Below are 24070 nucleotides of genomic sequence, written 5' to 3' on the forward strand. Positions count from 1 at the left end.
CAGGGAATGAAGATAGCGCATGAACAGTGTCTGGCAGCTTGACCGGCATGAAGGTAATAACAAATCTGATCTGCCGACCTGCAGCTTCACGAGCATTACTCACACAGGCCACCGCCAGGCAAAAGAGCAGCAAATTAAAACAGGAACACAATACTTTTCCAGTTGGTTCAAGTAATGATTCCGTCAACACCATATCATTAACAACACATCCTTAAATACAGCATGTAAGGCCAGATAAGGTAGAACTAATATGTGGCAGAAAAGACATACGATATGTAATTGAACCCTAAAATATTTGGGTGAAATAAGTTGATGTTTAATATTGCCTACATGCTCAGGGGATTTCTTCACTTATGCTTCACTGAAATGGGAACTCTTGGATGTAAACACAAATCGATGAGCACCACTGTGAACTCAGCCTCGTTTGTTTACATGGAGCTAAGATATTGTTAATGTACACGTGTCAAAGTGCTTCCTCGGCTGGAGCATAAATCCTTTTAGAAATATGCAATACGATATCTAATAAGTCAACTGTGAGGGGTGGGATGGAAGTGCAACAGCATACATCATGCTTGCACATACAGATTCGCCTGAAGATATATACGATAAACCACTCGCCTTCTTTGCAAAGGCTGACTGTGCCTTCCCTGAGGTGAAATAAATTCCTTTGTAGCATCAAATATTTCCTAATGCTCCAAAAACAAATTATAGCTGACATCCAGAACACCAGCAGTCCCAACAGTGAACATTTGCTGATTACTATTCAGCTTTGGCAAGTATTAAATTTGCAGATCCAATACAATAAAAGAAAAGTAATTCAAACACAGTCTCCACTGTGCAGTGAGAAAGGCTCATTTTATATCAGATACATCGGAAGGGAGGGAGATATAGATCTGCCATTTGGTCCCATTTTGTAGGCCCAAATACAAATAAGCTCTACATGGCTGAAGCTGGAGCAATATGTCATATACTGTACAGTATGTTATTTAATAAAGCAGACTCCAGGGCCTCATGGAAAGAGGCAGTAAAATTGACTTAATGGTAAGACAGAAAGGTAGGGTCACTGCAGGGTCCCTCTTTCAAACGAAAACCAAAAGGGCAGACAAGTGTGCAATCATCTTGAACTAAAAACAAAGATTCTCATTTCAAATCTTTTTGGTGAGATTTAAATGTACTTGCCCTGGGGCATGACAACAACTTTGTAGCATACTGCCAATTATGAGTCCAAAAACATACCTATGTTCACAACCGTATCAAATTAAAAATCCTCCTGATTTCCTGTGGTTTAGCTTGAATTCCAACTGTTTAGTTGAGATATGACTCAATACCAATTTTGCGTCCAATACTGATAGAGGGGATTTGTTCTCATCCCAATATGAGTATGATTTATCTTTTTTAATTTTTCCTGAAATTTGATGCAGTCATTTCGGCGAGCATTGGACTTTTTTTTTTTTTTTTTTTTTTTTAAATTGTAGCAGAGGTGGGTTTTTTTCTTTCTTTTTTTTAGGAATTGCCCTTGTGTATAATATTAAACATGAGACAAAGTGCCACCACAATCCCCAACGTTTGTTTTGGAAAATTGAGACAAGGAATCAGCAGGAGACCTGTTCTTTCCAAACGGATCGGGCCATGAGTTGAAATTGCTGAAATACAGCAACAATAAGAAACCAAGTGTGTTGTATGCACCTGTATCTGTGTCAACCCTCATTGCAATCGTATCTTCATTACACATGTATGTCACAACATCAGCACGAAGCCTTGAATATGCTTGGTCACATTGGGTCCTGATCTTAATATTTTTAAGGGTACCAACTCATTTATGGTTGAAATCCAAATGACATTAAACAGTGCCATATTTATGTTCCCCGAGAGCCTACACTGACACACTGAGTCAGGAGCGTGTTTAAACATTTGAAAAGTCAAAGTAGTCAGTGTTGCTACAATATTTATAATGAGAAATGCAAAGCTGGACCATGTAACCAGAGGAAACACAGCTGCTGCCAAAGAAGCAAATGTTCCACATATGATGTAACGTACTATCAACAATTTCATCATCATCTTCTCATCTATTATTGTCAACAGGTAGTCACTACTATTGCTGTAAGACTAAGGCAATATAGACTGTGTATAAAAATGGACGTAGTCTTCGGGTTGCAAAATAAACTCCTGTTGTGTAGCATTGCGTCTGGCGATCTGACTAACCCCATGTCAGTTTTTGAAATCAGAAATTCACAGACGTCACCTGCTACCCCTCTTATTGGGTGGAGTTAGCGCTCAATCACAACAGTGCCCAGTCATATTGATCTGGAACTAGCAAATAACAATTCACTTCACCATATAGTTTTTTTTTTTTTTGGAACCAGTTGAGTCGTCCACCTGGTGACTAACTGTTACCTCCATCCTACTTTCCATACTTCACTTTACAGTCGATGCAGCACAAGCATTTTGTATGAGATTAAACAGGTTGTGGAAGAAGAAGCTGAAATAAAACGCATTAGCAGCAAAGCTTTCATCCATCATTTGTGTCATTTACTACAGATTGTGCGTTGACAGGTTCAAACTAAACAATTTTATGGAAGAAATGTTTGTGTCTTTAAGTACAGAAGTTAAATCTTTCAGTCTTGAGAACAAAGTCATCCAGAAAGCTGTTATTCACCACTCTGAGTGAGTGAGTGAGTGCAGTGAAAGAAAAATCAGGGCCTGGACACCAGCGTTCTTTTAAAGAACCTTTAAGACAAATGTCACTTTGAATTGTTTCAATACATCTGTTCCTTAGAAACGTAAACAGAAAGATTCTCTCGTCCACGAATACATTTAGAAATAGTGAGGAACAAGATAGTTAACAGCATCGGAGCTTTCATGGTACACAAAAACCAAACAAACCTCAAAAAGCAAAGAGCAAAGTCATTTGCTTCCGATTGCATCATCCGTATACGAGTTGTTGACAAACTCACATCAATGCTACCAGCCGCTCCGAAAAAAAAAAAAAAAAAAAGCTTTAAAGAATTGGTGGATTTTACTCTGAGCTATTGAATATTTTTTATTTCACACACACAATCTAAAGACCCAAATGAGTACAAAAACTAACTTTTCTCTAAAGACCAAGATGTCCAAACCAGGTCAATATAGCATATTGTGTGAAAACCGTCCTTAACCAGAATCACAAATATTGACATACAATTGGCTGAGAGGGCCGCTCACTTCCTCACTTAATTACTTATATGACAATGAGGCCTTTCCTTGTTATTATAATTAAAAGGTCATTGCGAGCCGTTTCACAGACAGAATGATTTATGTCCTGCTGCACCATCCAATTTCGTTAAAACCTATAAAATGATGGGATGCCCTCCCATACCCAGAATTATGTGCATCTTTTTATGCAGCCTATAACTGTTCATGTTCATCTTTGATAATCCAGTAAAAGGATGACTATTGTTTCAAGAAATGGGATTCTTAACCTTTGTTGGTTTTTTTTACTGCTTCACAAGTGATGATGGATGGTAGTTTGTCAGATTTATTGCAAATTAAAACCCATCCCCGCACAGCAAAAGGTCTCAATACACTGTAGGAGCCACTGGTAATGAGATTCACAAAAGCTCCCAGTCAGCACTTTCTATTCCAATACCCCACTTCTCTTTACAGAAGTTCAAACACTTTCCCTATCACTTTATAAGGAATGGGCAGAGTTAGAAACAAAGGAAAACAATCAAACCCAAGCCATGGAAATTAGAGGAGACTATAAAGCCTAAAAATAAATAAATAAATAACAATTCAAATAGCAATGGTGGGAGGGATCTACTGCATTATCTATGAGAACCTTTGTCCTTGGCTTAATCATGGAAAATATTGTTACTGGATACAACATGGTTATTCATTTTGTTGGCTAATTAAAGTCAGGAACATGCTGAATAAGCATAATTGTCGAATAGCCTTGATTGGAAATAAATACCACATGTGCAGCTTCAAAGCTCTGGAGACAGCTGAAGGTCTGTCTTAATGAAAGTCTCAACCTTTTTATCAACCTATCTTATTTCATTAAGATACAGATTTAAGATCAGCGACACACCAACACACCGCTGTGTGAACATAGCAATTAATGACCATCGCGCATATTCACATTTGCTAACAACAGGAAATAGGAACTGTGCACATAACACATCATCCCTGCACGGTGATGGCAAAGAGCTCATAATTAAAGACATCTTTTAAGAATATAAATGGCCTCCAGCTCCTTCTTCCACAGGGAGCCTTTAAATGCTGCAATCATCCATACCCGATTCTCGGCTCAGAAGCATCTGCCGTCCTACTACCAGAATTTATCATCTTTGATGTTTTTTTTTATCAGAATTGATTTGCTTGAGTGATACTTGCCCTTGCTTACCCGTCTCAAATTGACAGGTCGAGTCCACTTACTTTCAATAAGCTAATCCACTGTGCATTTTTTTTCCTTTAAAGACACCAGCGGGACTGATAACTTGGGACACTCTGGCAAAGGTTAAGTCAATCATGTCACTGCTCTAAATAGGAATCATGGAAAATAGCCAAAGGGTAATTGAACCGGTTGATTGTTGTCCTTTCAATACATTTGTAAGTGGGTGCACAATTACAGCTTGTGAAAGACCTGGAGCTGAGTCATTGTTTCCATATTTGAATCTTCTACCTTTGAGTAATAATGAGATGGAGCTGGTTGAATAAACTGGACGAGGTGTTGAATGGTCTCATCTGAGACAATAAAAAAAATGTCAACACTTGATTTAACATAGAAAACAATGCCAAGGTTAACAAGGTTAAAATGTAAATAAAAATGTAAAGACCAGACTTTTAGTGTTTCAGATTTCTCACTGGTAGTTTATATACTACTATTTATCTACTATGTAGATATATAAGCAGAGATGACTTTTATACTGTTGGTCCCCTTTGCACCCACTTGCTGTAATTATCAATGACAGGCACGTCAGAAATGCTTGATCACAACTAAATGCCACACAACAAAAATAAGGACAGAAAGGTCATTCATACTGTACGTTTGTATCAAAAAAAATCAATCAATCAACAGGCTTGTTTGATGCTTCTGTACGACGGAGTATTAGGGCCGAACTGAAGCCAAAATAATAAAGTCGTAATATAACGAGAATGAATATAACTTAGAAAGATGATTGCCTCCAAGTCTGTGTGATTCTTTCTTCCAAACTGACTCAGCTTCTTTCACAATCTTTTCCTAAAGTTCTGATGATAAAGATGATGTGGTGCTAATGTGAAAAAAAATATTATACAAGTATTTCTTTATTTGTGAAGCACCAATCAAAATGTAACTTCGCACGAATTCTCATCATGACGCAGGTTGCAGCTCATTGTCTGAGATTTTGCTTGAATAACAATTATGACTTTATTCTGAAAAGATTATAAGAAAAAAAATCTTAAATTTGGCCCTAATACTCTGTCGCACATTTGTTGGATCATGATAAACATGTTGAACATTTCAACGTATATAAAAGGTTTGATTTGTGTCGGTTTTGTTGTGTCCGCATGTGCCTCGATCCCATTTTTAGGGGTTCGGCATAGACTTCCATACACCAACGTCTCACTGGTCCCCCACAGACATGACCTGGTTGTTGCTGGAGATGCCACAGAACTTAGCAGTGAGGGAAAGCAGACGAAACACATGCATACAAATCTTTGACGCGAGGCCCTTGAATCACAATCAAGGACACGGAACCTGACAACGTTGTAAGATGAATGTCAGCACTAAGACTCTCTGTACTTCCACTCGATAATAGCAAACAATGTGTCCAAATGAGCTGAATGAGTGTGTGCAAGTTCGCTCAGCACTTTGCAGTAATGACTGTGCTGTATATCAGTGTTCACTGTGATAAGTGTGAGCAGTAAAAGAGAGGGAGAGAGAGAAATAAGGGAATAAAAGAAATAGTGACTTTCGTGCGACGAAGGATAAGACCAAACGAATCAGACGGGGAAAAAGAGAAGATGGATCACTTCTGAGACAAAAAGTGATCAATGATCGACTACAGAGGATCACTGTTAGAGTTTCCTTGTCACGTTGAGTGTCCACTTACAGCTGCAGTGGTGGTTTAAAACTAGACTTCACATATTATTACATTTTAATACTACTTGGTGTCAAGAAAATGTGAAAGACCTGATACATAAATTCATCTGCTGACTAAATAATACCCAGAATGTTGTTGTTTTGCTGCTGTGACACAGATTTAGTGCCAAATGTTAGTGTTAATGTTACACTGCTAACCAACTTTCTTTTTCTTTTTACCAGGTGTGATGGTTACAGTGTGTGCAGCACAGAAGTGATTTGTATCCCAGTCTCTTTAGACCACTTATCCTCTACTCAGGATAAGTGGTCTGTTGCTGCTTAGATGCTACAGTAAAGGCTGAACAGACTATAATACTCCATATCCCAGCTGATAGACTCCCTCAGCTTTAACTACACAGAGACTTTTTATACACTTCTATGCTCCTGATGCCCCAGTGGAACTGCTCAGGTGGCCGACGGTAGAGGAATGTGACCGTCTAGGGCAGCTCCCAGCTGTGAACGTGTCAGAAGTGTTTGAATGTTTGGCAGAGTGTTTACGCTCGGTGAAGCACTATCCCAAGAGGTTCTATACAAACCTTTTTTGATGTTGTAGAGGATGGCAGTAACAAAAAAAAAAAAGAGGTTTTTGTTTCAAAAACGTAAATGATACGACTGTTGGATTCACATAAAAAGTGAAGCACTTGTTCATGGTCAGTGTCATGTGACTTTAAAGCCAAAAGGAACAAGGTCCAAATGTGGCACTTCTTTGTATCCATTTGAACCGGTTTGAATCACTTTAGCCGATAAATTGATTCCTTTTACACAAGTTAAACCTCAGATTAAATAAATCCTTCCAAATACTGTCGGGATTAAATGTCTAAATGTCTCATTTTCAACCCCAAACATAATACTACTAATGTTTAAGGAATAGCATAGGACTCGGATATATGAATATTTAAAAAAAGACGTAGTGATTAATAATTGATTAAAGTGAATACAGTTCACAGTGATTCAGCTTTTTTAAATATGAACATTTGAAGTTCTTCTTTCTCTTGTATATAACACATGTTCTGTTATGTATATGTTATATTCAAGATGATAAAGTAATTAATCAATAAACAATAATTCCTAGTTTGAACAATATATCAGCTCTCTGCTTTCAGACCTAAAAGGCAAACTCATATCACACACTGCTGGCAAAGTCATGGTTAATATAAACACATTTGTGATGAGAAAACATTTTCCATACTTAAAAAAAGAAAGAAGGAAGTTCACTAATCTCTCATTTCTATGCTCCTGTTCTTCTCCTGAGCCTGATTTCAAACACAAGCATCCCATCAATACCTGTATTGGCAGCTTGTCAGATAGCACAATATCCTCTGCAAGTAATTACACCGTGAGACACCTGTGGGGAATACAGATCAAATTAACTTGAAAATCAGCCGGCGTTGACATCTCCGTCATCTCATCATGGAAAACAGAAACGTTTAGAAACGCAGCGCGAGGAAGCAAAACAACTCTCACTTCGCTGTTGCCCCGAAATGAAAACACTGCTCCCACATGTGCCTTTGAAATAACACTCACTTATACCACCGTGCTCCCTCTAAACACTTCTCTCAGGTCAGGTCAGACTTTTCCAGCTACTTGCTATCACTCATTATCATTTTGTCAGTTCACGATTCGCACCCACAGCTTTGGAGACTAATGATCGTGATTAGAAGCGACGGTTGTTTATTAAAGCTAAAAATAGTCTGATGAAACTGCTTGCTCTTGCAGCTATTGCTACTTCGCTTAACGATACGACCGCAAATAGAGCCAAACTAAACAGTTTATTTAGGCCTAATGCATTCAGTGCTTTGTGAGTGAGACTGTGCCCTTACTTAAGTAAGTCTGTTTCCCTTGAGTGCACAATGAGACGCATCCACACGCAGCGCTTCTGATTTGACTCTATTCTGAGTGACTAAACATGCCCGTAAACAAAGTCAGAAATTATACACGGGAAAAAAAATAATTAACTTTGAGGCATAAATATGTTCATTTCTCTGTTCCACATTTCTCCCTTCAGTCATATTCCAAATTCACACACATTTCTGTCTGCTTTCATAACTTCAGCTCATGAATTTAGACAGTCCATTTGTTTTTGTCTTTCCTGCTTTGATAGGTTGACCTCAATATATGTTTTCAAATTGCTGTTTTAAAAATCCTCTTTTCTTCTAGCAACCAAAAGTAAGGGAACACAAGCTGTAAATGTATGGGAAAATCAATGATTAAAAATGCATTATCATGTTTAAAAAAAAACTGTCTGGGCATTAATACAGTAATAATAGCTATTCTGCAATGTCATTTTCTTTAATATTGCAGTGACAAATGTTCAATATATCAAAATAAGGTTTAAAGTTTAACACATAACTGCTATTAAACGTTTAGCCTCGTGTGTGAAATTTTCAAAAGTAGTCCTCTGACCATTAAGAAGTTTAAAACCACAGTTAATTTCACTCAGGAACAAAATTTAAAACATTTTATCATGATAATTATCAATACAGACTGATTTTTAGCGTCACATTTTTGGCCGTCTCTCCCAGCCCTCCTGTCAATCAATATTCCATCACTCCATCAGTGTCTTACCCTCTTCAAAGCTGATGAGCCCGAGAAGGTGCAGCAGCTTGACTGAAGCAAACACAAGCACCACGATCCCCAACGTTTGCAGCCCCTCGGTCTCCCAGATTGCACTCAGCATCGCTCCACCCTCAGTCCACTCTGTGCCACCATAGCCTGAGCCAAACCCAGAGCCTGATTCGGCCTCCTCAACCTCAGGACCAGCACTGCCACCCGGCCCCACACTCCAGTTCCCCCGCACCCACTCCAGCGCTGCACCGGCCCACACGCACAGGCCGGGCGCCTTCAGACACCCACCTACTGCCCACTCACTTCTTAAATCCAGTCTGGGTAAGGGTAAAAATGGAAGAAGTTGGTTAACAGGAAAACAAGAACCTGTCTCAGGCTTGTGAAGATCCTGAAGTCATTTAGAGTCACTCTGATCTCGAAGGGGGGGGGGGGGGGGGGTCAGTGAAAATTTAGAAAAGCGGATTCAAAGTGGATTAAAGTCCCAGATAATTTTGATCTCAAAGCTTCGTTCTCTTTTCCTCTCCTCACAAATAAAGAGACAGATGAAAGTCATGGAAAAGAAGGCAGAGTGAACGTCGCTCTCGTCAGAGACTTTGCAGCTCGCTCCTCTGTGGCTCTTTCACGCGCTCTGGTTGCCTCTCTGCAGAAGTAAAGGGAGGGAAGATGAGAGGGAGTGGATATGAGTGAGGGAGTGGGGAGGGTGGGGGATGCTGAGACAGAGGCGGAGGGGATGTGTGCTGCTGGAATATCTACAGCCTCTCATGAGCTGTACATGTGCACATAAACCACACATGCTGAAAAGCAAGTAGAGTGCAGAAACAATAGGTCAGAATGTGTCACCGACTGAAAATACAGTACGTATGCCACTTTTGAATTACCGTGTATGCGTTTGTTACAACTGTATTGTTGTAGATTAAGATTTCAAGCTACAGGAAGAACTGAAATGCAGATGAGGAGGGAAAACAAAATCCTCTCAGAAAAGCAGAGCGGGCAGAGCAATAGTTTTCTTAATATAGTGTAAATAGTACAGTAATCAACAGGCAAAATACACATGTTATGCTTTAAACAACTGTTTGTTTGTTATTTCACATTATGGTAATTTAAAAAGTGGTTCAGGATATTAGAACGCTCCATAGCTTTCATACATAAAACCAGATTAGGGCGAAATGAACCAACCACCCACGTTATTGCTTATTCTGCTTTCTTTAGGGTTTAAGAGTTAATATTGGAGGGTTTGATGGATAAGAGGGGTGGGGGAATAAGGGGAGTCAATAAGTCTCAGTGGTCTTTAAACATAATACAGGAAATAGTATTGATCACACACTGCTTCATTAAACATACCCACTTCTCCTTAAAATGGAGTTTATAGTGTTTTTTGAGATGTGGTGGGTTAATTAAGGGAACTATAAAGGTATACACAGTACATAGAGAGTGAGGCTGATTCACAGATTCAGTGTATGTGGCAAATAAGTGAAGATACCACCATCTACTGGCCTTGTGCAGACTGCCAGAGCCACAATCACCTGTTGAATTAACAATATAGATAACAGCATCAGAATCAGAAATCTTTATTGTCATTGTATGAGCACATACAATGCAACTGAAGGCAGCAGCTCTCCAGGTGAACATAAAAACATATATAAAATAGAAAAAAGTAGCATTTGATTGATTCATTATCACATTGGAAGTAAGTATCCTCACAAAGTAGAATATATATATAAAATATAAAAAATATCCAGTAGACACATCGTATTAAAAATGACGAGCTTCTGGATATATGAGGAATCACTGGTATGCAAGTCTCATAAATAGAAAATGAGAACTATCTGCCTATAATATGACGGTACACAAACATATATATTTACTGTGTATGGCTCAGTGATGGGGATTTGAACTAAGGCCATACTGTGCTAGTAAAGTAAAAATGCATCCTCCATTGTTTTCAAAACACATCACAGATTCACTTAAACCAAGGGAAGTAAGCCAATAAGCACCCTTCCAAAATGAAGTATAAAACGGCCTGCACAAACATCAATATTTTTATATTAACAATATCAAATGAATGTGCAGGTAAAGGGAGGGTCACTCAGGGTGACAACCTCATTAAAATTGGCATTTTAAACTCATTGTTTTATGTCCTGCAGCTTTTCTGTTTTAATTCAATGGCACTGCTCCCATCAGAATACTTTCCTAACTCAGACTCCAGCTGTTTTCAGTGAGAAAAAAAACAAAAAACACTAAAATACACTTTATCATGGCATCTGCTGAGCACCAAGGACAAAGGGACAAAGTCGGCAACTAACTTGCAAACATGATGTATCTGGCATTAAAAGCCAGATAGCTTTCTATTGATTTGGCGGAGAGTAAATGCTCGACTTATAGTGTAAAGTGGCCAGAAATGTTTGTGTTTTGGGTTTACAGCTTGCTCCAGCTGCTACACAGTGTAGTAACAAGTGCTTTCTGCAGCCCTATAACTCTATGTGCTACAAGAAAACAACTATTCATTCATTCAGTGAGAGTGTTTAGTACGTCTCACTCCAGAAAGTAAACAAATGTGGAATAAAGTCTTTCTATGGCGATCTACTGTACCACAATAGTTCAAAGCACTATCAGCTGTCACATACAGTGACGGTATTTTATCACCTGACCAAACTCTTGGATGTTTCACTGGCACAACATCAGTGAAACCACTCACAAAGGAGATGAATGCCCTCAGGCCTTCTTCTGCCATGGTTTGCCAGAGTGATGGTTAATAAAACATGTAGGAATAATTGACCAATCATAACCTCTCTCCAGCCAAGTGATACGATATGCAGCCGATTCATTATTGAAGACATGAGGGTGGAGGGGGGAGCTGGAGAGACATGAAGAAAAAAAAAAAAACCCATGAGGAACCGTGATTATATCAACTCGGCTGACAGTTAAATATCACACCACACATCTTTGTCCATTAATGTCACACAAATTCTGGACAATCGCCGCTCTAACGTTATTACAGCATGGCAGCTCAGACAGATGGAGAACCTAAAGCTTCGGCATTTGTAGAATTGACAGGGTGATTTTCTTTCGGAAGATTACAATTACAAATTGTTTGTCAGAATCGGAGCGAAGAAGACGCTGTAAAGGGGTCGACATTTCTATTTTGTGACGTTTGTATGAAGAGCTGCAGTGCTATTTCTTGCTGAATTGTTGATTAAAGGTGCTATAAAGCACTTTGTCTTTAGAATCGCCCGAACACAGCCTTTTCTTTTATAAATAGAACAACAATGCTTGTCTTTTCCCAAAAGTAATGACAATCTGCAAAAAGAATGAGAAGAAAAGATCTTTGACTTATGGTTAAATTCTGCTTCATACTGTACATGGTAGCTGTTTTTAACGAGGCAATGCTCATCTTAAAAGGACAATTGTGATGATCTTAAAGACCCCAATACTGAAATAACAGTGGATCGTACTGTTCTTATATCACTACCTGCTGTAAGAAATTCTAACACGATCAATTTTGGACGTGGTTGTTCTTCTTTCAAATGTTTCTGGTTTGTCTAGTTGATAAAAAAAACAAAACAAAGTGAGAGAGAGAGAAATAAAGAGAAAATGTGATTATCCGGAACACGGTGTTCTGTAATCTTGACCAGATAAATACCTTTAATAATACTGGCGATGAAGCACAAACTAAATTACCCCTGTTAGTTTCCATGAGATGCATCTCTGCCATTTTGAAAGGAATTCAATTGCATCAGTCTCTCTGAATGTGTTTACAATGACACACATTTACGTATCAATCACACATAGTATATATAACAATTTGTCTTAAGAAGGTGTTTTTAAAGTCACAAAAATCATCAGTTTCACGAGATGACAGCCTGCGCCACCAAAATCATGCCAGCACGTCTTTCACAGAGACCTCTATTGAAGGACTTCAAATGTCAAGCTGCACTGAGGTCTGCTGTGTCACCAACTCCGAAGTCCACATCCCTTATCTTTGTAATGAACAAGATAAGTCTGAGTGACAAACCTAAAGGCTTTGTGTTCATCTGCCTCTGCAGAATGATGGACATTGAAAGATTAGACTTTTTTATCCACACTCATCACTGCCACCCGTGTCGCCACTTTCCATCCTCGGTATTCATGATTTGGTGGATCTTATCTGTGCTCGTCTGAGAAGCGTTGACACATGATTAACAGTAAAGGTCAATGAGTCAGTCTCACGAACACTGTGTATGTTAAACACAGTATGTAATTGCTTCTCAATCAAAACAAGAACAAAAGACCGAGACTGATGACGGCAGGAAGCAGTATGGAGTCCTTGGTATTGTTGTTCTGTCGTCTCATTTGTGCATTTGTGCTTTACAGGGACAGCTTCAGAGGCTCAACGTGCAGTAAATGACACCGAGTATTTGTGATCGATTAGTGGCAAGTACACACAATGAAATGGCAAACCAAAAGCCAACACACTGACTAATTAGCAAGACGAGTAAAGCAAATGACACTATTAAAAAGGTGATCAAATCTAACAGGATGGAATGGAAATATGAATTAATGTGTGTTTAAAGAGTTTTGGGAAACTTTTAGTTAACCTAAAACATGACAATCAACAATCATTCCCATTGTTTTCAGAAATTTTGATGCAGAAATCCATCTATTACAATTCAACTAGACTAAAATCTCTACACCGGAGTAATTAATGTTGAGGATGCCTTTATTCTAATCGTTTTGACTATTAGAGAAACAGAACATTTCAATAGAACAAAACCGAACACCACAGGTGCAGGAGTCATTGAAACTCTCTGTGACAGTAACAAACTTATGTGCTTCTAAAACAACTCATCGTAGCAAAATTTCCAAAATTTCCAGATCCAATAGGGATCTTTCCCTGAGTCGGTGAAAGTACAGGAGCAGGCGAAAGGGATTTTTGATGCAGCCATCATCAATCAAACTGAGGCGGCGTGAGCTCGTCCTGCTGTTTACAGATCAGCTCAGGGTACAAGTGGGTGATATAATTAGGCGACACCTGCAGCGATTTGCTCAGGCATGCAAAGCGGCATTAGTGTTTGGCTTGTGTTTTCCAAGGCACATTGAAATGAGGCCGTCATATTTACTGAAGCGGCGCCTGTGAAGGGAAAGGCAATTATGAGCTGTGAACCGGGGCAACCCTCAGTGAAACAGCATGAGCAATCAACCACAGAGTGCCACAGGCTGATTCTGATGCTCAGGACTTACTTTGTGGACTCTGGATACTGCAGGCTCGCTGCCAGGTGTGTGTGTGTGTGTGTATGTGTGTATGTGTGTGCATGAATGCATTTACGGGCCTTCGCTCCTTTCAATTACTTCAACTACATAAAAACTCACAGACAACACATTAACAGCAAAAGTATGATTCAACTTGTTTAAACGCCCCGTCGTACTTTCAATTTTATGTTAGATCATTATGAATATGCATTTTCAGATCTGCTGGTTATGTCTCATCAGGTTGGATGACTATGTTGATTATTTTTGCACCTGAATCACTCTCCCATTTTTTATTTTCACTCAAAGTTATGAGTGTGTCCTGTAAAAGGACCCAATATCAACAATTTTGATTATATATTATGATATATTTATTATTTATATTTTTTTATGATTTTTATATTTATTATGATTTGTCATCTGATTTTGTTTTTACATGTCAGTAAAATATATGAAGAAGTCATCTTTACACACAAGTGTTGACATAAGGTGAAAGTGGGGGTACAACCTCAGCACGTCCAACAGTCCATTCACTCCTCATGTTATTGGACTGCACGAAGAAACCAAGGCACACCGAGAAAACTCACGGGGCGCACATGAGGAGAAAATGCGAACCCCACACAGAAAGATCCTCGGTCGAACCAGGATTCAAACCCGCAACCTTCTTGATGTTGAAGGCAACAGTTCTACCCACTACTACGTGTGGCCCCTGTTTTGGTATACCTGTATGTGGTTATATTTTTTCAAATGAAAATGGGCTCTCACGGACTGCATTTTTTTCCAACTCGCTACTGGTGATCAACAGGCTGCCTCTAATAGACTAATGGTTTAAGACACGGACACGGAAATACCCTCAGTGTTACGCTTCTGCTTTATTTTATCCTGATTTACAATTTCAAAAGAATATAAAAAGTAAACTTTCCCCTTTCTAGCCAGGATATTCACCATAAAGCACATTTGGAAACTAACACTTCACGAAGTAGACTCTTATTACTTATTTTACGATCTCCAGTTTCTTTATATTCTGATATTAAACAATGTCTCATTGTTATTTTATTGTGTGGAGAAATCCCTCACCCGAACCGTAACAATGGGAGGGAATTATTTCTTGGAGTTGTTTAGTTCACAAGAGAAACACAGAGAATCACCATACAAAGAACACCCTGCTCAAGTTATTCATTTGTTCATAGTCAAAGCTCATGGAAAGAAACAGAACGAAAAACAACGTGCATATGAGATGGTTCAAATAATTCCATATATATACACAGCTGTTCAAAAGTTCACCATTTGTGAACTAGATTATTTTTTGTTTTTGGTGAAATAAACACATTTGCTGTGAATAATTTGTTATTTTTACGTTGGTACAAATTCAATATTTGTCTGATAATGTACGTATGTAGTGCAAATTCTACTCAAACTCCAACATTGCATCTCTTGGAAAGAGAGAGATCAAAATCACAATTCTTTCCATACGATTAGCTGTGATGTAAAAGGAAAAGTCAATGACACTGTCAAAGGGCGACACTGTGCTCAGGCAGATAATATCAATCTGATTTTCTGCTCATCTGTTTGCCACATTAGCAGTGGCGGAGCTACGTGACAGCTCACATGTAGAAGCACAGAGCGGACTGTCATCCGATTTTTCGCTGCGTTATCCTTGACTGGTGAGCTGCCAGTCAAACTGAGCTCCAGGTGCAAAGGTCAATCGAGAATATGCATTAGTGGGCACGATAAAACAAGAGGAGACAAGGGGGGGACGTAAAATGGCAGACAGAATACAAGACGACTGGAGCCACTGTCCAGAGAATGAGATACGATGAGCATAGTTCCCCAGCAAAAAGAAAATCAATACAGGTGGTTATTTCTTTAAGAATCTTCAAGCAGTAAATGAGAGAAACATGGTTTCAGGTTGTTTGACACAAAAACATGGACAAAAAAAAATTCCTACAAGCGCCAAGGCACAAGCAATAAATCAAATCACACCTAGATTAAAAACACACTATGGTTCAAGCTCTTAACAACACCTTATGACATATGTAGCACTGCTGCCTTAGCAAGCCAGAACCACTTTGGTTCGACGACATGTAAAACATTCAATCCAAATTGTTTTGTTTCAGCTCCACGAGAAAGGCAGTTATATCGTCACATGTTAACTTGCTAAGCTGCTATACCGAGTGTTTCAAGATCTATAATCTGCCATCTGAAAGGTCAAAAATGACAAATGAAGCTTCAAATCGGCTTAAATATCCCATGACAATAAAAATATAGATGTGGACAAATTAAATCAATGCCCCATCATGTGATTGGCGGTCAAATACTCCACAGGTTACCTTTAATCGACTAATGACCTGAGACACAGCGATTAACGGCAGCAACATCGGTGCATATTTGATGCTCACCAACATAAACTTTACGTTCATGGATAAAAATCTGATTTCATATGGTATTTAAAATTGACAACATATGAATCTAAATATAGTCTTCCACTTCAGAGCATAGTGGCTCACTTTCTGAATAGAAAGAAAGAAAATGAAATGAAACTTTAAAGCTGCAGTGTAACTTGTTGCCTGCTGCATCCTTCACCTGAGCTCTGTCAGACAACACCGTCAGACCTGACTGAGGGGGCGTTTGTATGCACACAGCGGCAAAGCACAGGCGGGTGGGGCCAAGAAGCATTTATCGTGTCAGAAGCTGCAACTGCTTGCGGCTGTCTCGCTTTATTAGCGCAATGTCGCCGCTGCCTTCGACTGCCTTGACACAACAAATCACTTCCTGTGTGCAGCACAGGGATATTACCGGGTGACAGGAGATCTAAGCACCGCTGCAATGAGTAACATAGGAGGTTGTGAAGAGCTGACAGTCTTAATCCGATTTATTTGATGATATTTGATATCTGAAAGTAACCGACATTTAAAAGTTACACACTGCAGTTTGCATTGAACTCATCCTTTTGGTAACCTTTGGCGTAAACGATCTCTAGTAACTAAATATTCTGGAATTAAGCCATGCCTTGTTCCTGTTTAATTATGCGGCGACATCGCTCCTCACAACAGCATTGTTTGGTTCACAGTTCTATGAGGCGGATCAGATATCATTTGGCCATAAATGAGTTTTAAGGACCCTAAGGAGAGAGACAGAGAATTAAACACCATGCCTCAATGACAGTCTAGTAAGTCAAATTAAATGGATAATGTCCCACGGCGGAGCCGACTGTAGTGACAATGTTTGATATTCAAGCCTTATGTAAATGAGCAAGGCTGAACGAGTTCGCACTGACGCTATACCATCCACCCTTTGCAAACACCCACAGTCTGATAATAGACGCCTCCAGTTCAGTGACAAAGGAGACAGTTGTGCCAAACCTTGCAACAATAAATAGCACCATATTGTTTTGTGTGGCAAACAATGAGGCTGAGCGTTATACCGGGAGGTGGTAAAATGATGTGCGAGGACTTTACACAATAATAGAAGCTGAGAGGGAGACTTAAAACAACTTTACTTAATCTTGTCCACGGGTTGTACACACAACAACTCTCCATTCGACTATCCAATTGATAATGCAGGCAGTAAATTAAAAACAGAAATCAAAGCTAATTTTCCTTTAATACTCAACGAAATAATAACCATTCCGAGCTCAAAAAGTTAGAATAAAAATAAGGACCCAACTTTTCTCCCCCCCCCAGTACTTCATCTCTGTAAGAATGTTTAAAATTAAACACTATCAGATCAAGGTTTTTAAAGCAGGGAGATGTAACCTGCGATTTTGGTTTGAAGTGTTCACTTCAAAGTCGGCGCTTTGTTTCATCATGGTTGATTAAAAGAAAAGTTACATTTGCTTGTGCACCCAAGTTGCCTTGAAATTACCTTCACTAAATGCAAATCAGCAACGCAGCTTTATGATTTAAAAAAAACTTCCAAATCAAGTGATTCTCAATCAAGCCGGAAAACAACATGCACTTTTTTTTTATATACATGACGTGTGGCTGCAATAAGGCTGAACCTAAAACAAATCACAGCTCAAAAGATGTGGATGTCATCAGTTCCTCCCTTATTTGTGCCGTGATTGATGAGAAGGTAAAGCTAATGCCTGTGAAGAAGCCACTAACTGTGTTTCATTGAGTGTAAAGCTCAACAATAAGCCTCTCATACCTGACTGAGGGTTTTTAATGTTCCCTTCAGTGAATAACCAACAACTAATTTGTTTAGAATGCAAAAAAGAAGGCAATAAAAAGCATGTTAGCAAAGAGAACATGGGAATAATAATAGAGTTTGATGACTATCTCATTGTCAAGTTTACTAAATTCTTCCCTGCTGACTTCATATGATGTGTGCTAACATTTTTTTATTTTTTTTATTAATGAGGGCACTTAAAATGGCACACACTAATCAGATTACTGTTTTACTTTAATAAGCCATTTATTTATCATCATAATCATAAATTGGGAATTAACATATTGTAGTTTTGCTATCAGTGAAGACAGTATCTTCATTTTACACTCATTTAATGACTTGTTGACTTTAATGACAATACCTATATCTTATTGCATATTACATATCACAGATGTCTCAGCCATTTCTCCCCTTTACAGTGAATGCATTTGAATGCATCACACAAGCTTGGCTGCAGAGTGGATTTCCCCTGCACACGCTGCATTACTGTCTCATGTAATGTGCTTGTAAATATTGATCCCTTCCTCAGCAGTGTAAAATTAATACATTCCTAATCAACCACGAGGAAAATAACCAACCAAACGACAGCAATTACTTTGTAGATTGACTTAATGGCTAGATGTTTATAGAGAGCTGTTTTTTTTAATTAATTTGCAACACATACACTGTGTTATATTTATATTTCCTCTTAACTGCAGACTTCTTGAAGCACAAAGTGAGCTTTGCTTCCCTCTGCTGGCAGCTGCCACCTCTCACCTCTCATGCTTCTCTGAAATAAAGTGTCTGCAAAGTTTGTTGTTCTTTTTTTTATATTCTTACAATTAAACCCCACAGCACAGCAACTGGAAAATAAGGTTTTTCAGTCCTAAACAGGAGCTTTTTAGCTTACAGAACATATATCATTGCTGGTATTATAATAGGAGAAAAGCGTCAGCTTGGCCTGCACACAAAACTATTAATAAGATGTTTTCATGAGCCATCAAAGTAACACAGCTTATAAAACGTTATAAATCATGCACTCAATATATATCATTTCTAAGAGCCATTTCACAGCAGCTGACATAAAGAACATATGTGCATTAAATATCCTCTTAGCATAAATTATTATGATGCAAACTGAATACTAGCCTTTCTTATGCATCCAGACCATGTGCTTCCTGTGATAAGGAGCAATGTGAAAATTGAGAGTGTTGTTGAAGCTGTGCACATGCACACGTCTCTGCTCAAATCCCTTTATGTTCTTATTCTCCAACATTTCTCTAATTTACCATGTTGAATCACAGGCTGAAATCACGCCAAAGTACCGCACACAGGCTGAGAAACACACATAAATAGGCACATAATGTATAGGCTGATCCCAAAACGACCGCTTCAGCTTCAGCAGAGATTTACAGGATGAAAAACCTGCAATAATGAGAGGATAAGGTGTCGCATGTCTTGGAATAAACTGAAGCAGCTCTTCAAACAAATAAAAACAAACAAACAAACAAACAGGAAGAGGCCCAGTTGACTTAACTGTGTTTGATGCCAACACTGCTCTGTTCCACCAAGGTTACATAAATGATCTTTCCTTTTCAAAGAGTATGAGACATGGATTTATATATTAAAATAAACTTAAAAAAAACAACTTTAGCATCATTTTTAATAATCAAAAATCCTTTAAACGGGTATGTGAAAGAGCCGTTGAGGCCGGCGTGCATCACACCGGGGTTTCCATGACCACGAGTCACGGAAATGATTTGAAGTCAAGAGTCTGCTTATGAACGCTTCACATTTACCGGAGAAATCATTTGCAAAAAACTGACATATCAAAAGGTGCTCCTGTCAGCCGTCACATCCCTGTTCACTGGTGCCACACCACTGTCACTCACTGTCACGCCACTTAAAGAGATACACAGCGACTGAAAAGAGCCATTTGCATCCAGCTGTGGTGCAAGTCTATTTTTAACCATGAGCCATTCAGTGGGAGAGGTATCACATGAGCCATGAGACTAATTCCTGCTTGATTTTAAGTTGGATTCTCAAAAGTTCTCATCAATACAATAAAATAGGTTAGACCTTTCAAATGGGACTTCTTCTATTTGGTCCTTAAATGGGAATATTTTCCATTTTGTGGGTTCAGTGCGCACAAGGAAGTGCTGAGGGGAAAAAACTTCCTATTGACACATTTAACCTACAAATGTCAATATTAGACCAGCAAGCATGCGTGTACCTTACAGCCTTTATATATAAAATAAATAAATTGGCAACTAAAGTAATCAATGTTTTGTAATCCTGTTTAATAAAAATGGTGATTTAAATGACATGTGTGGCTAATTAAAAAAAAAAAAAAAAAATCTAAATGCCAAACATCAATCATGTTACTTCAAGAAAATGTAATCAAGACTTTATGCTCATTCTTTCAGCTATTTCACTCCTATTCCCCCAAAAGCTGAGATGTGCAAAATGTTTACAATATTATATATGCAATGTAACGTAATGTAATGTAATATAATATAATATAATATGTATAATTATGATTTATTAAATTATTTTGCAACGCAAGACAAAAATGTTGAAATATTTCAAATTGTAAAAGCACAGGAAGACAATGTGGACACACCTCCTCGGACATTTGGCAGTGTTTAGTCTCTGTTATGAAGGCAGACAATCACAGCTAAAGTCATTTAAACTGACCAACGAACTGCACGCTTAACTTAGTTTGTCCACATACTTGCAGCAGGGACCGTTATAGTAAACACAGACAAGTCAGTTCTTTCACAATCCCATGTGTGTTTGCCACTTTTAAGTGGGCGTCCAAATCAAGACGTTGCTGATTTGTACTGCGACAGTAAAAACAAAAAAAAAAGGGGGATTACTTTGATAATTAAACATCAAATGGTCAAATAGGCAAACATTTTACACCTGCAAGCTCAGCCAGAAGGCGAACAGCTGATGAGCCTTTACACAAAGTAAAGTATATAAATAACAGGTGCTCTCCAGTGCCAAAGAGACCCAACTCCTGAATATTACAATCACACTTTAGTGGGAAAAGAATCAGTGTGGCACCTTGACAAAACTCCAACTGGCACAGATGATCAACATATGTTCTGCACAGCTACAAAGACACGGGGAAAACAAAAGTAAAAACCAAAGGAAACGGTGATTATCAAGCATTTAATTCAACAAAGATCACTACTCTATAGCCACACGGTGACTTGTAAAGGACTTTGAGCCAACTTTTTATCATTAAGAACATTGTACCACTGCAACCAACAGATTATCACCCTATTTCTTAAAAGGGCAGCCTATTTCAATCGCATTTTGATTTTAGCCTTTTCATTCCAAGCAAACAAGTGTGCCACCATGGCACTAAACAGCCCTCACTGGTTCAGGTCCAGCTCTTTGATGATCCAGCTGGTGGAGAGTCATATTCGTTCCTTAAATGTCTGACTCTCATTTGGATAAACATGTTAGCCGACCCACGTGTGTGGCAAAGCTTTCACATCCAATCTAATTTCACTCTAACGGAATAAACCAACAATCAAAGTAAGAAGCCAAGTCTCAAGATGCAACAAGGAGTCACAGATGACAGAGCGGCACAGTGAAAACAAACAAAAACACAACAACGCATCAATAAAAGCATAAGGGCAGCTTAGCCAGTGAGCAGAGTTATGGGATTCATCACAGGAAGGGACAGTAACGAGACTGAAGGTCAGACGCGGAAGTTGATTAAGACTTTGGAGCAGCGGACAAAGTGAGGAAAGAGGCCAACGTGGTCACAAAACAGCAACGTAAAAAAAATATATATTCATAGTTATTACATGGTCTGTATCCATTTATAATGAATCCATAGCTTATAGCAGGATTTATTGCTCACAAGTCACTGTGAAGAGATGAGAGCAACAGATGGAAGCCCCGAAGGCACACAGCACAAGAAGCACCATTTTAACATAAAAACAAAACAACCATGATTGTAATTAGAGAGCAGAGAGCTCCTACAAACACACTCTCAAACTCGAGCAACCAGTGGTTGATTGCTGCTAAAACGAGGGCATCACTTCCAAACATGAATGGATGCAGCTTTTTTTTCCCCCTTACCGTAATAGCCGTCTTCTAACCAACCAAGCTGCTCGAGCACCTTAACAAAGAGGACCACGACCACCAGCACAGCAATCATTTCCAGTCCCTCAAAGTTCATAGTCAACATGTCAGACAGGTCACAAGGTGTCCATGGCTAACATGACGTCTCAAACCCAGTGTGCAGCACTGTCTGCAAGCCATTTAACGCCACTTGCTCTGATGAGAGACCGGCACAAGTCACAGAGGCAGGGAGGGGGAGATGAGTGGAGGAGAAAGGGAAGGGGTGTGTGGGGGGGTGTGGAGTGGAGTGAAGTGGCAAGGATAAAGATGAGCGGGTGTGAGCAGAGAATGGAAAAAGCAGGCGAGAAGGAAAAAATGGGGGGGGGGAGAGGACATAAAGAAAGAAAAAGAGAAATGATGGACAGTACACTGAGAGTGTTGTGATCCACCAGTTGCCGTGCGACACAGAGAAGTGTTGCAGAACTGCATGTCTGAAGAAGGTCAACGGCCATAACTCAGCGATATTATTGTAAATCCTGTCACATTATATTATATTGGACTACAAAATGAAATCGCCTTAGTCATGCTAATGATATGCCTTAGTACAATTTTTTCCGGTTGAGACTGAAATATCTCAGCCACTGGACAGACGGGGGATTGACCAAGTTTCATACACAAGATCATACATTTTAATTTTAACTTTAGACTAAACTGATGTAAAAAAAAAAAAAAAAAGTTTACAAGTTGAGGTCGACTACTATGGGTTTTTCTACTGATAATCAGTGCAGCTGGTGGCTGATGCCGATATTACCTTTGGTTGATTCCTTCTCCCCTGCATCTGATATAGTGGTTTAATGATCACAAATGCTAAACACAAAATTGCTAAACTTAAATCAACATTTATTGAACAGCTGCATGGTCTGCCCTTTTCTTTTCAGAAAACAAAAATACATAAACAACTTGCATAAATAAGTATTAATGAGCCAATTATTAGGATTGCATATCTTATGATGATCAATGATCGCCCATTGCAGATTATTAGAAAATGACAAAGAGTAGCCTCATTAATTAGTCCAACAGATGAATCAGTCTACCCTCATCTCTGCAAGGTGTCTTCATGTCGATGTGTCCCCGGGGCAAGAAACCGAACCCCATGCTGCTCCTGACCGCTGTACCACGTACGAACGTGTGAGTGAATGTCAAGTTTTAGTCACCAAGACTAGAAAAGTGCTATATAAATACAGACCACTTCATGATTACGAGATTCTTTTAGTGATTACAGCTAAAAACAAATAACTAAAACATAGGTCCATCATTCAGTGCACCAATGAAAAACACTGCTGCTATGGAACATGGACAGGGAATAACTCCCTTAGTACCCCTTGTACTCTTGAACGAAAGTTTGCTGCCCTGACACCTGTGGTTACAAGAGGTCACAGCATGTTGCAGTAGTGAATACAGATGTTTTAATTTTAGCAATGGCCATTTTCTGCACAGATGATTACTGCAATAAGAATGAAACACACCGTTTAGAGACAGAGTTGCAAAGTGCTTCATAATGAAGGGGAAAAAAAAAAGTGACACGCTGAACAGACAACCTGCGAAGCGATAATATCCATATTATCCTCGTGATCCCGGGAGAACAAAAAGGAAGGTTCAATACCAATATGGAAACACAGCTTTGCACGAGCGCCGTTTTTTTTTTTGTTATAGCAAGTAATAGCAGAAAATTACAGCAAAAGTGCTGCAGCAATTTCAATGACAGAGAGAACACCTCACAATTCCAATCCGGTCCAAAAATGTGCAAAGGGTTTGGAATCATTTCCCCCTTTTAATATTTACACTGAACTAAAAACAGCTCGGACTCAGTCAGAGGGAGATTGGACAAAGAATCTGTGGGTGGACTGATGAGTGAAAAATGTCAGCTCGAGCCATCGCCCGCGTTCGCGA

At 39.0% G+C, this 24070-nt stretch overlaps 1 protein-coding gene across 10 annotated transcripts in view; it reads right to left on the reverse strand.

Annotated features, from left to right (window-relative positions):
• kcnip4a (potassium voltage-gated channel interacting protein 4a) overlaps nucleotides 1–24070 on the reverse strand; it is a 123835-nt gene that overhangs the window by 16368 nt on the left and 83397 nt on the right. For 2 of the 10 annotated variants that reach the window (XR_009239886.1, XM_058624279.1), the window contains exon 1: nucleotides 8666–9290. The exons of the other annotated variants lie outside the window; for them this stretch is intronic. Coding sequence is in view for 1 of the 2 variants with exons in the window: in XM_058624279.1 (XP_058480262.1) it covers nucleotides 8666–8777 (112 nt within the window). In the remaining variant the exon portion in view is untranslated. Of the gene's footprint in view, nucleotides 1–8665; nucleotides 9291–24070 lie in introns of those variants that run through there. 10 annotated transcript variants of the gene reach the window in all.

The sequence above is a fragment of the Solea solea genome, chromosome 3 (assembly GCF_958295425.1).
Source record: "Solea solea chromosome 3, fSolSol10.1, whole genome shotgun sequence".
Classification (NCBI taxonomy): Eukaryota; Metazoa; Chordata; class Actinopteri; order Pleuronectiformes; family Soleidae; genus Solea; species Solea solea.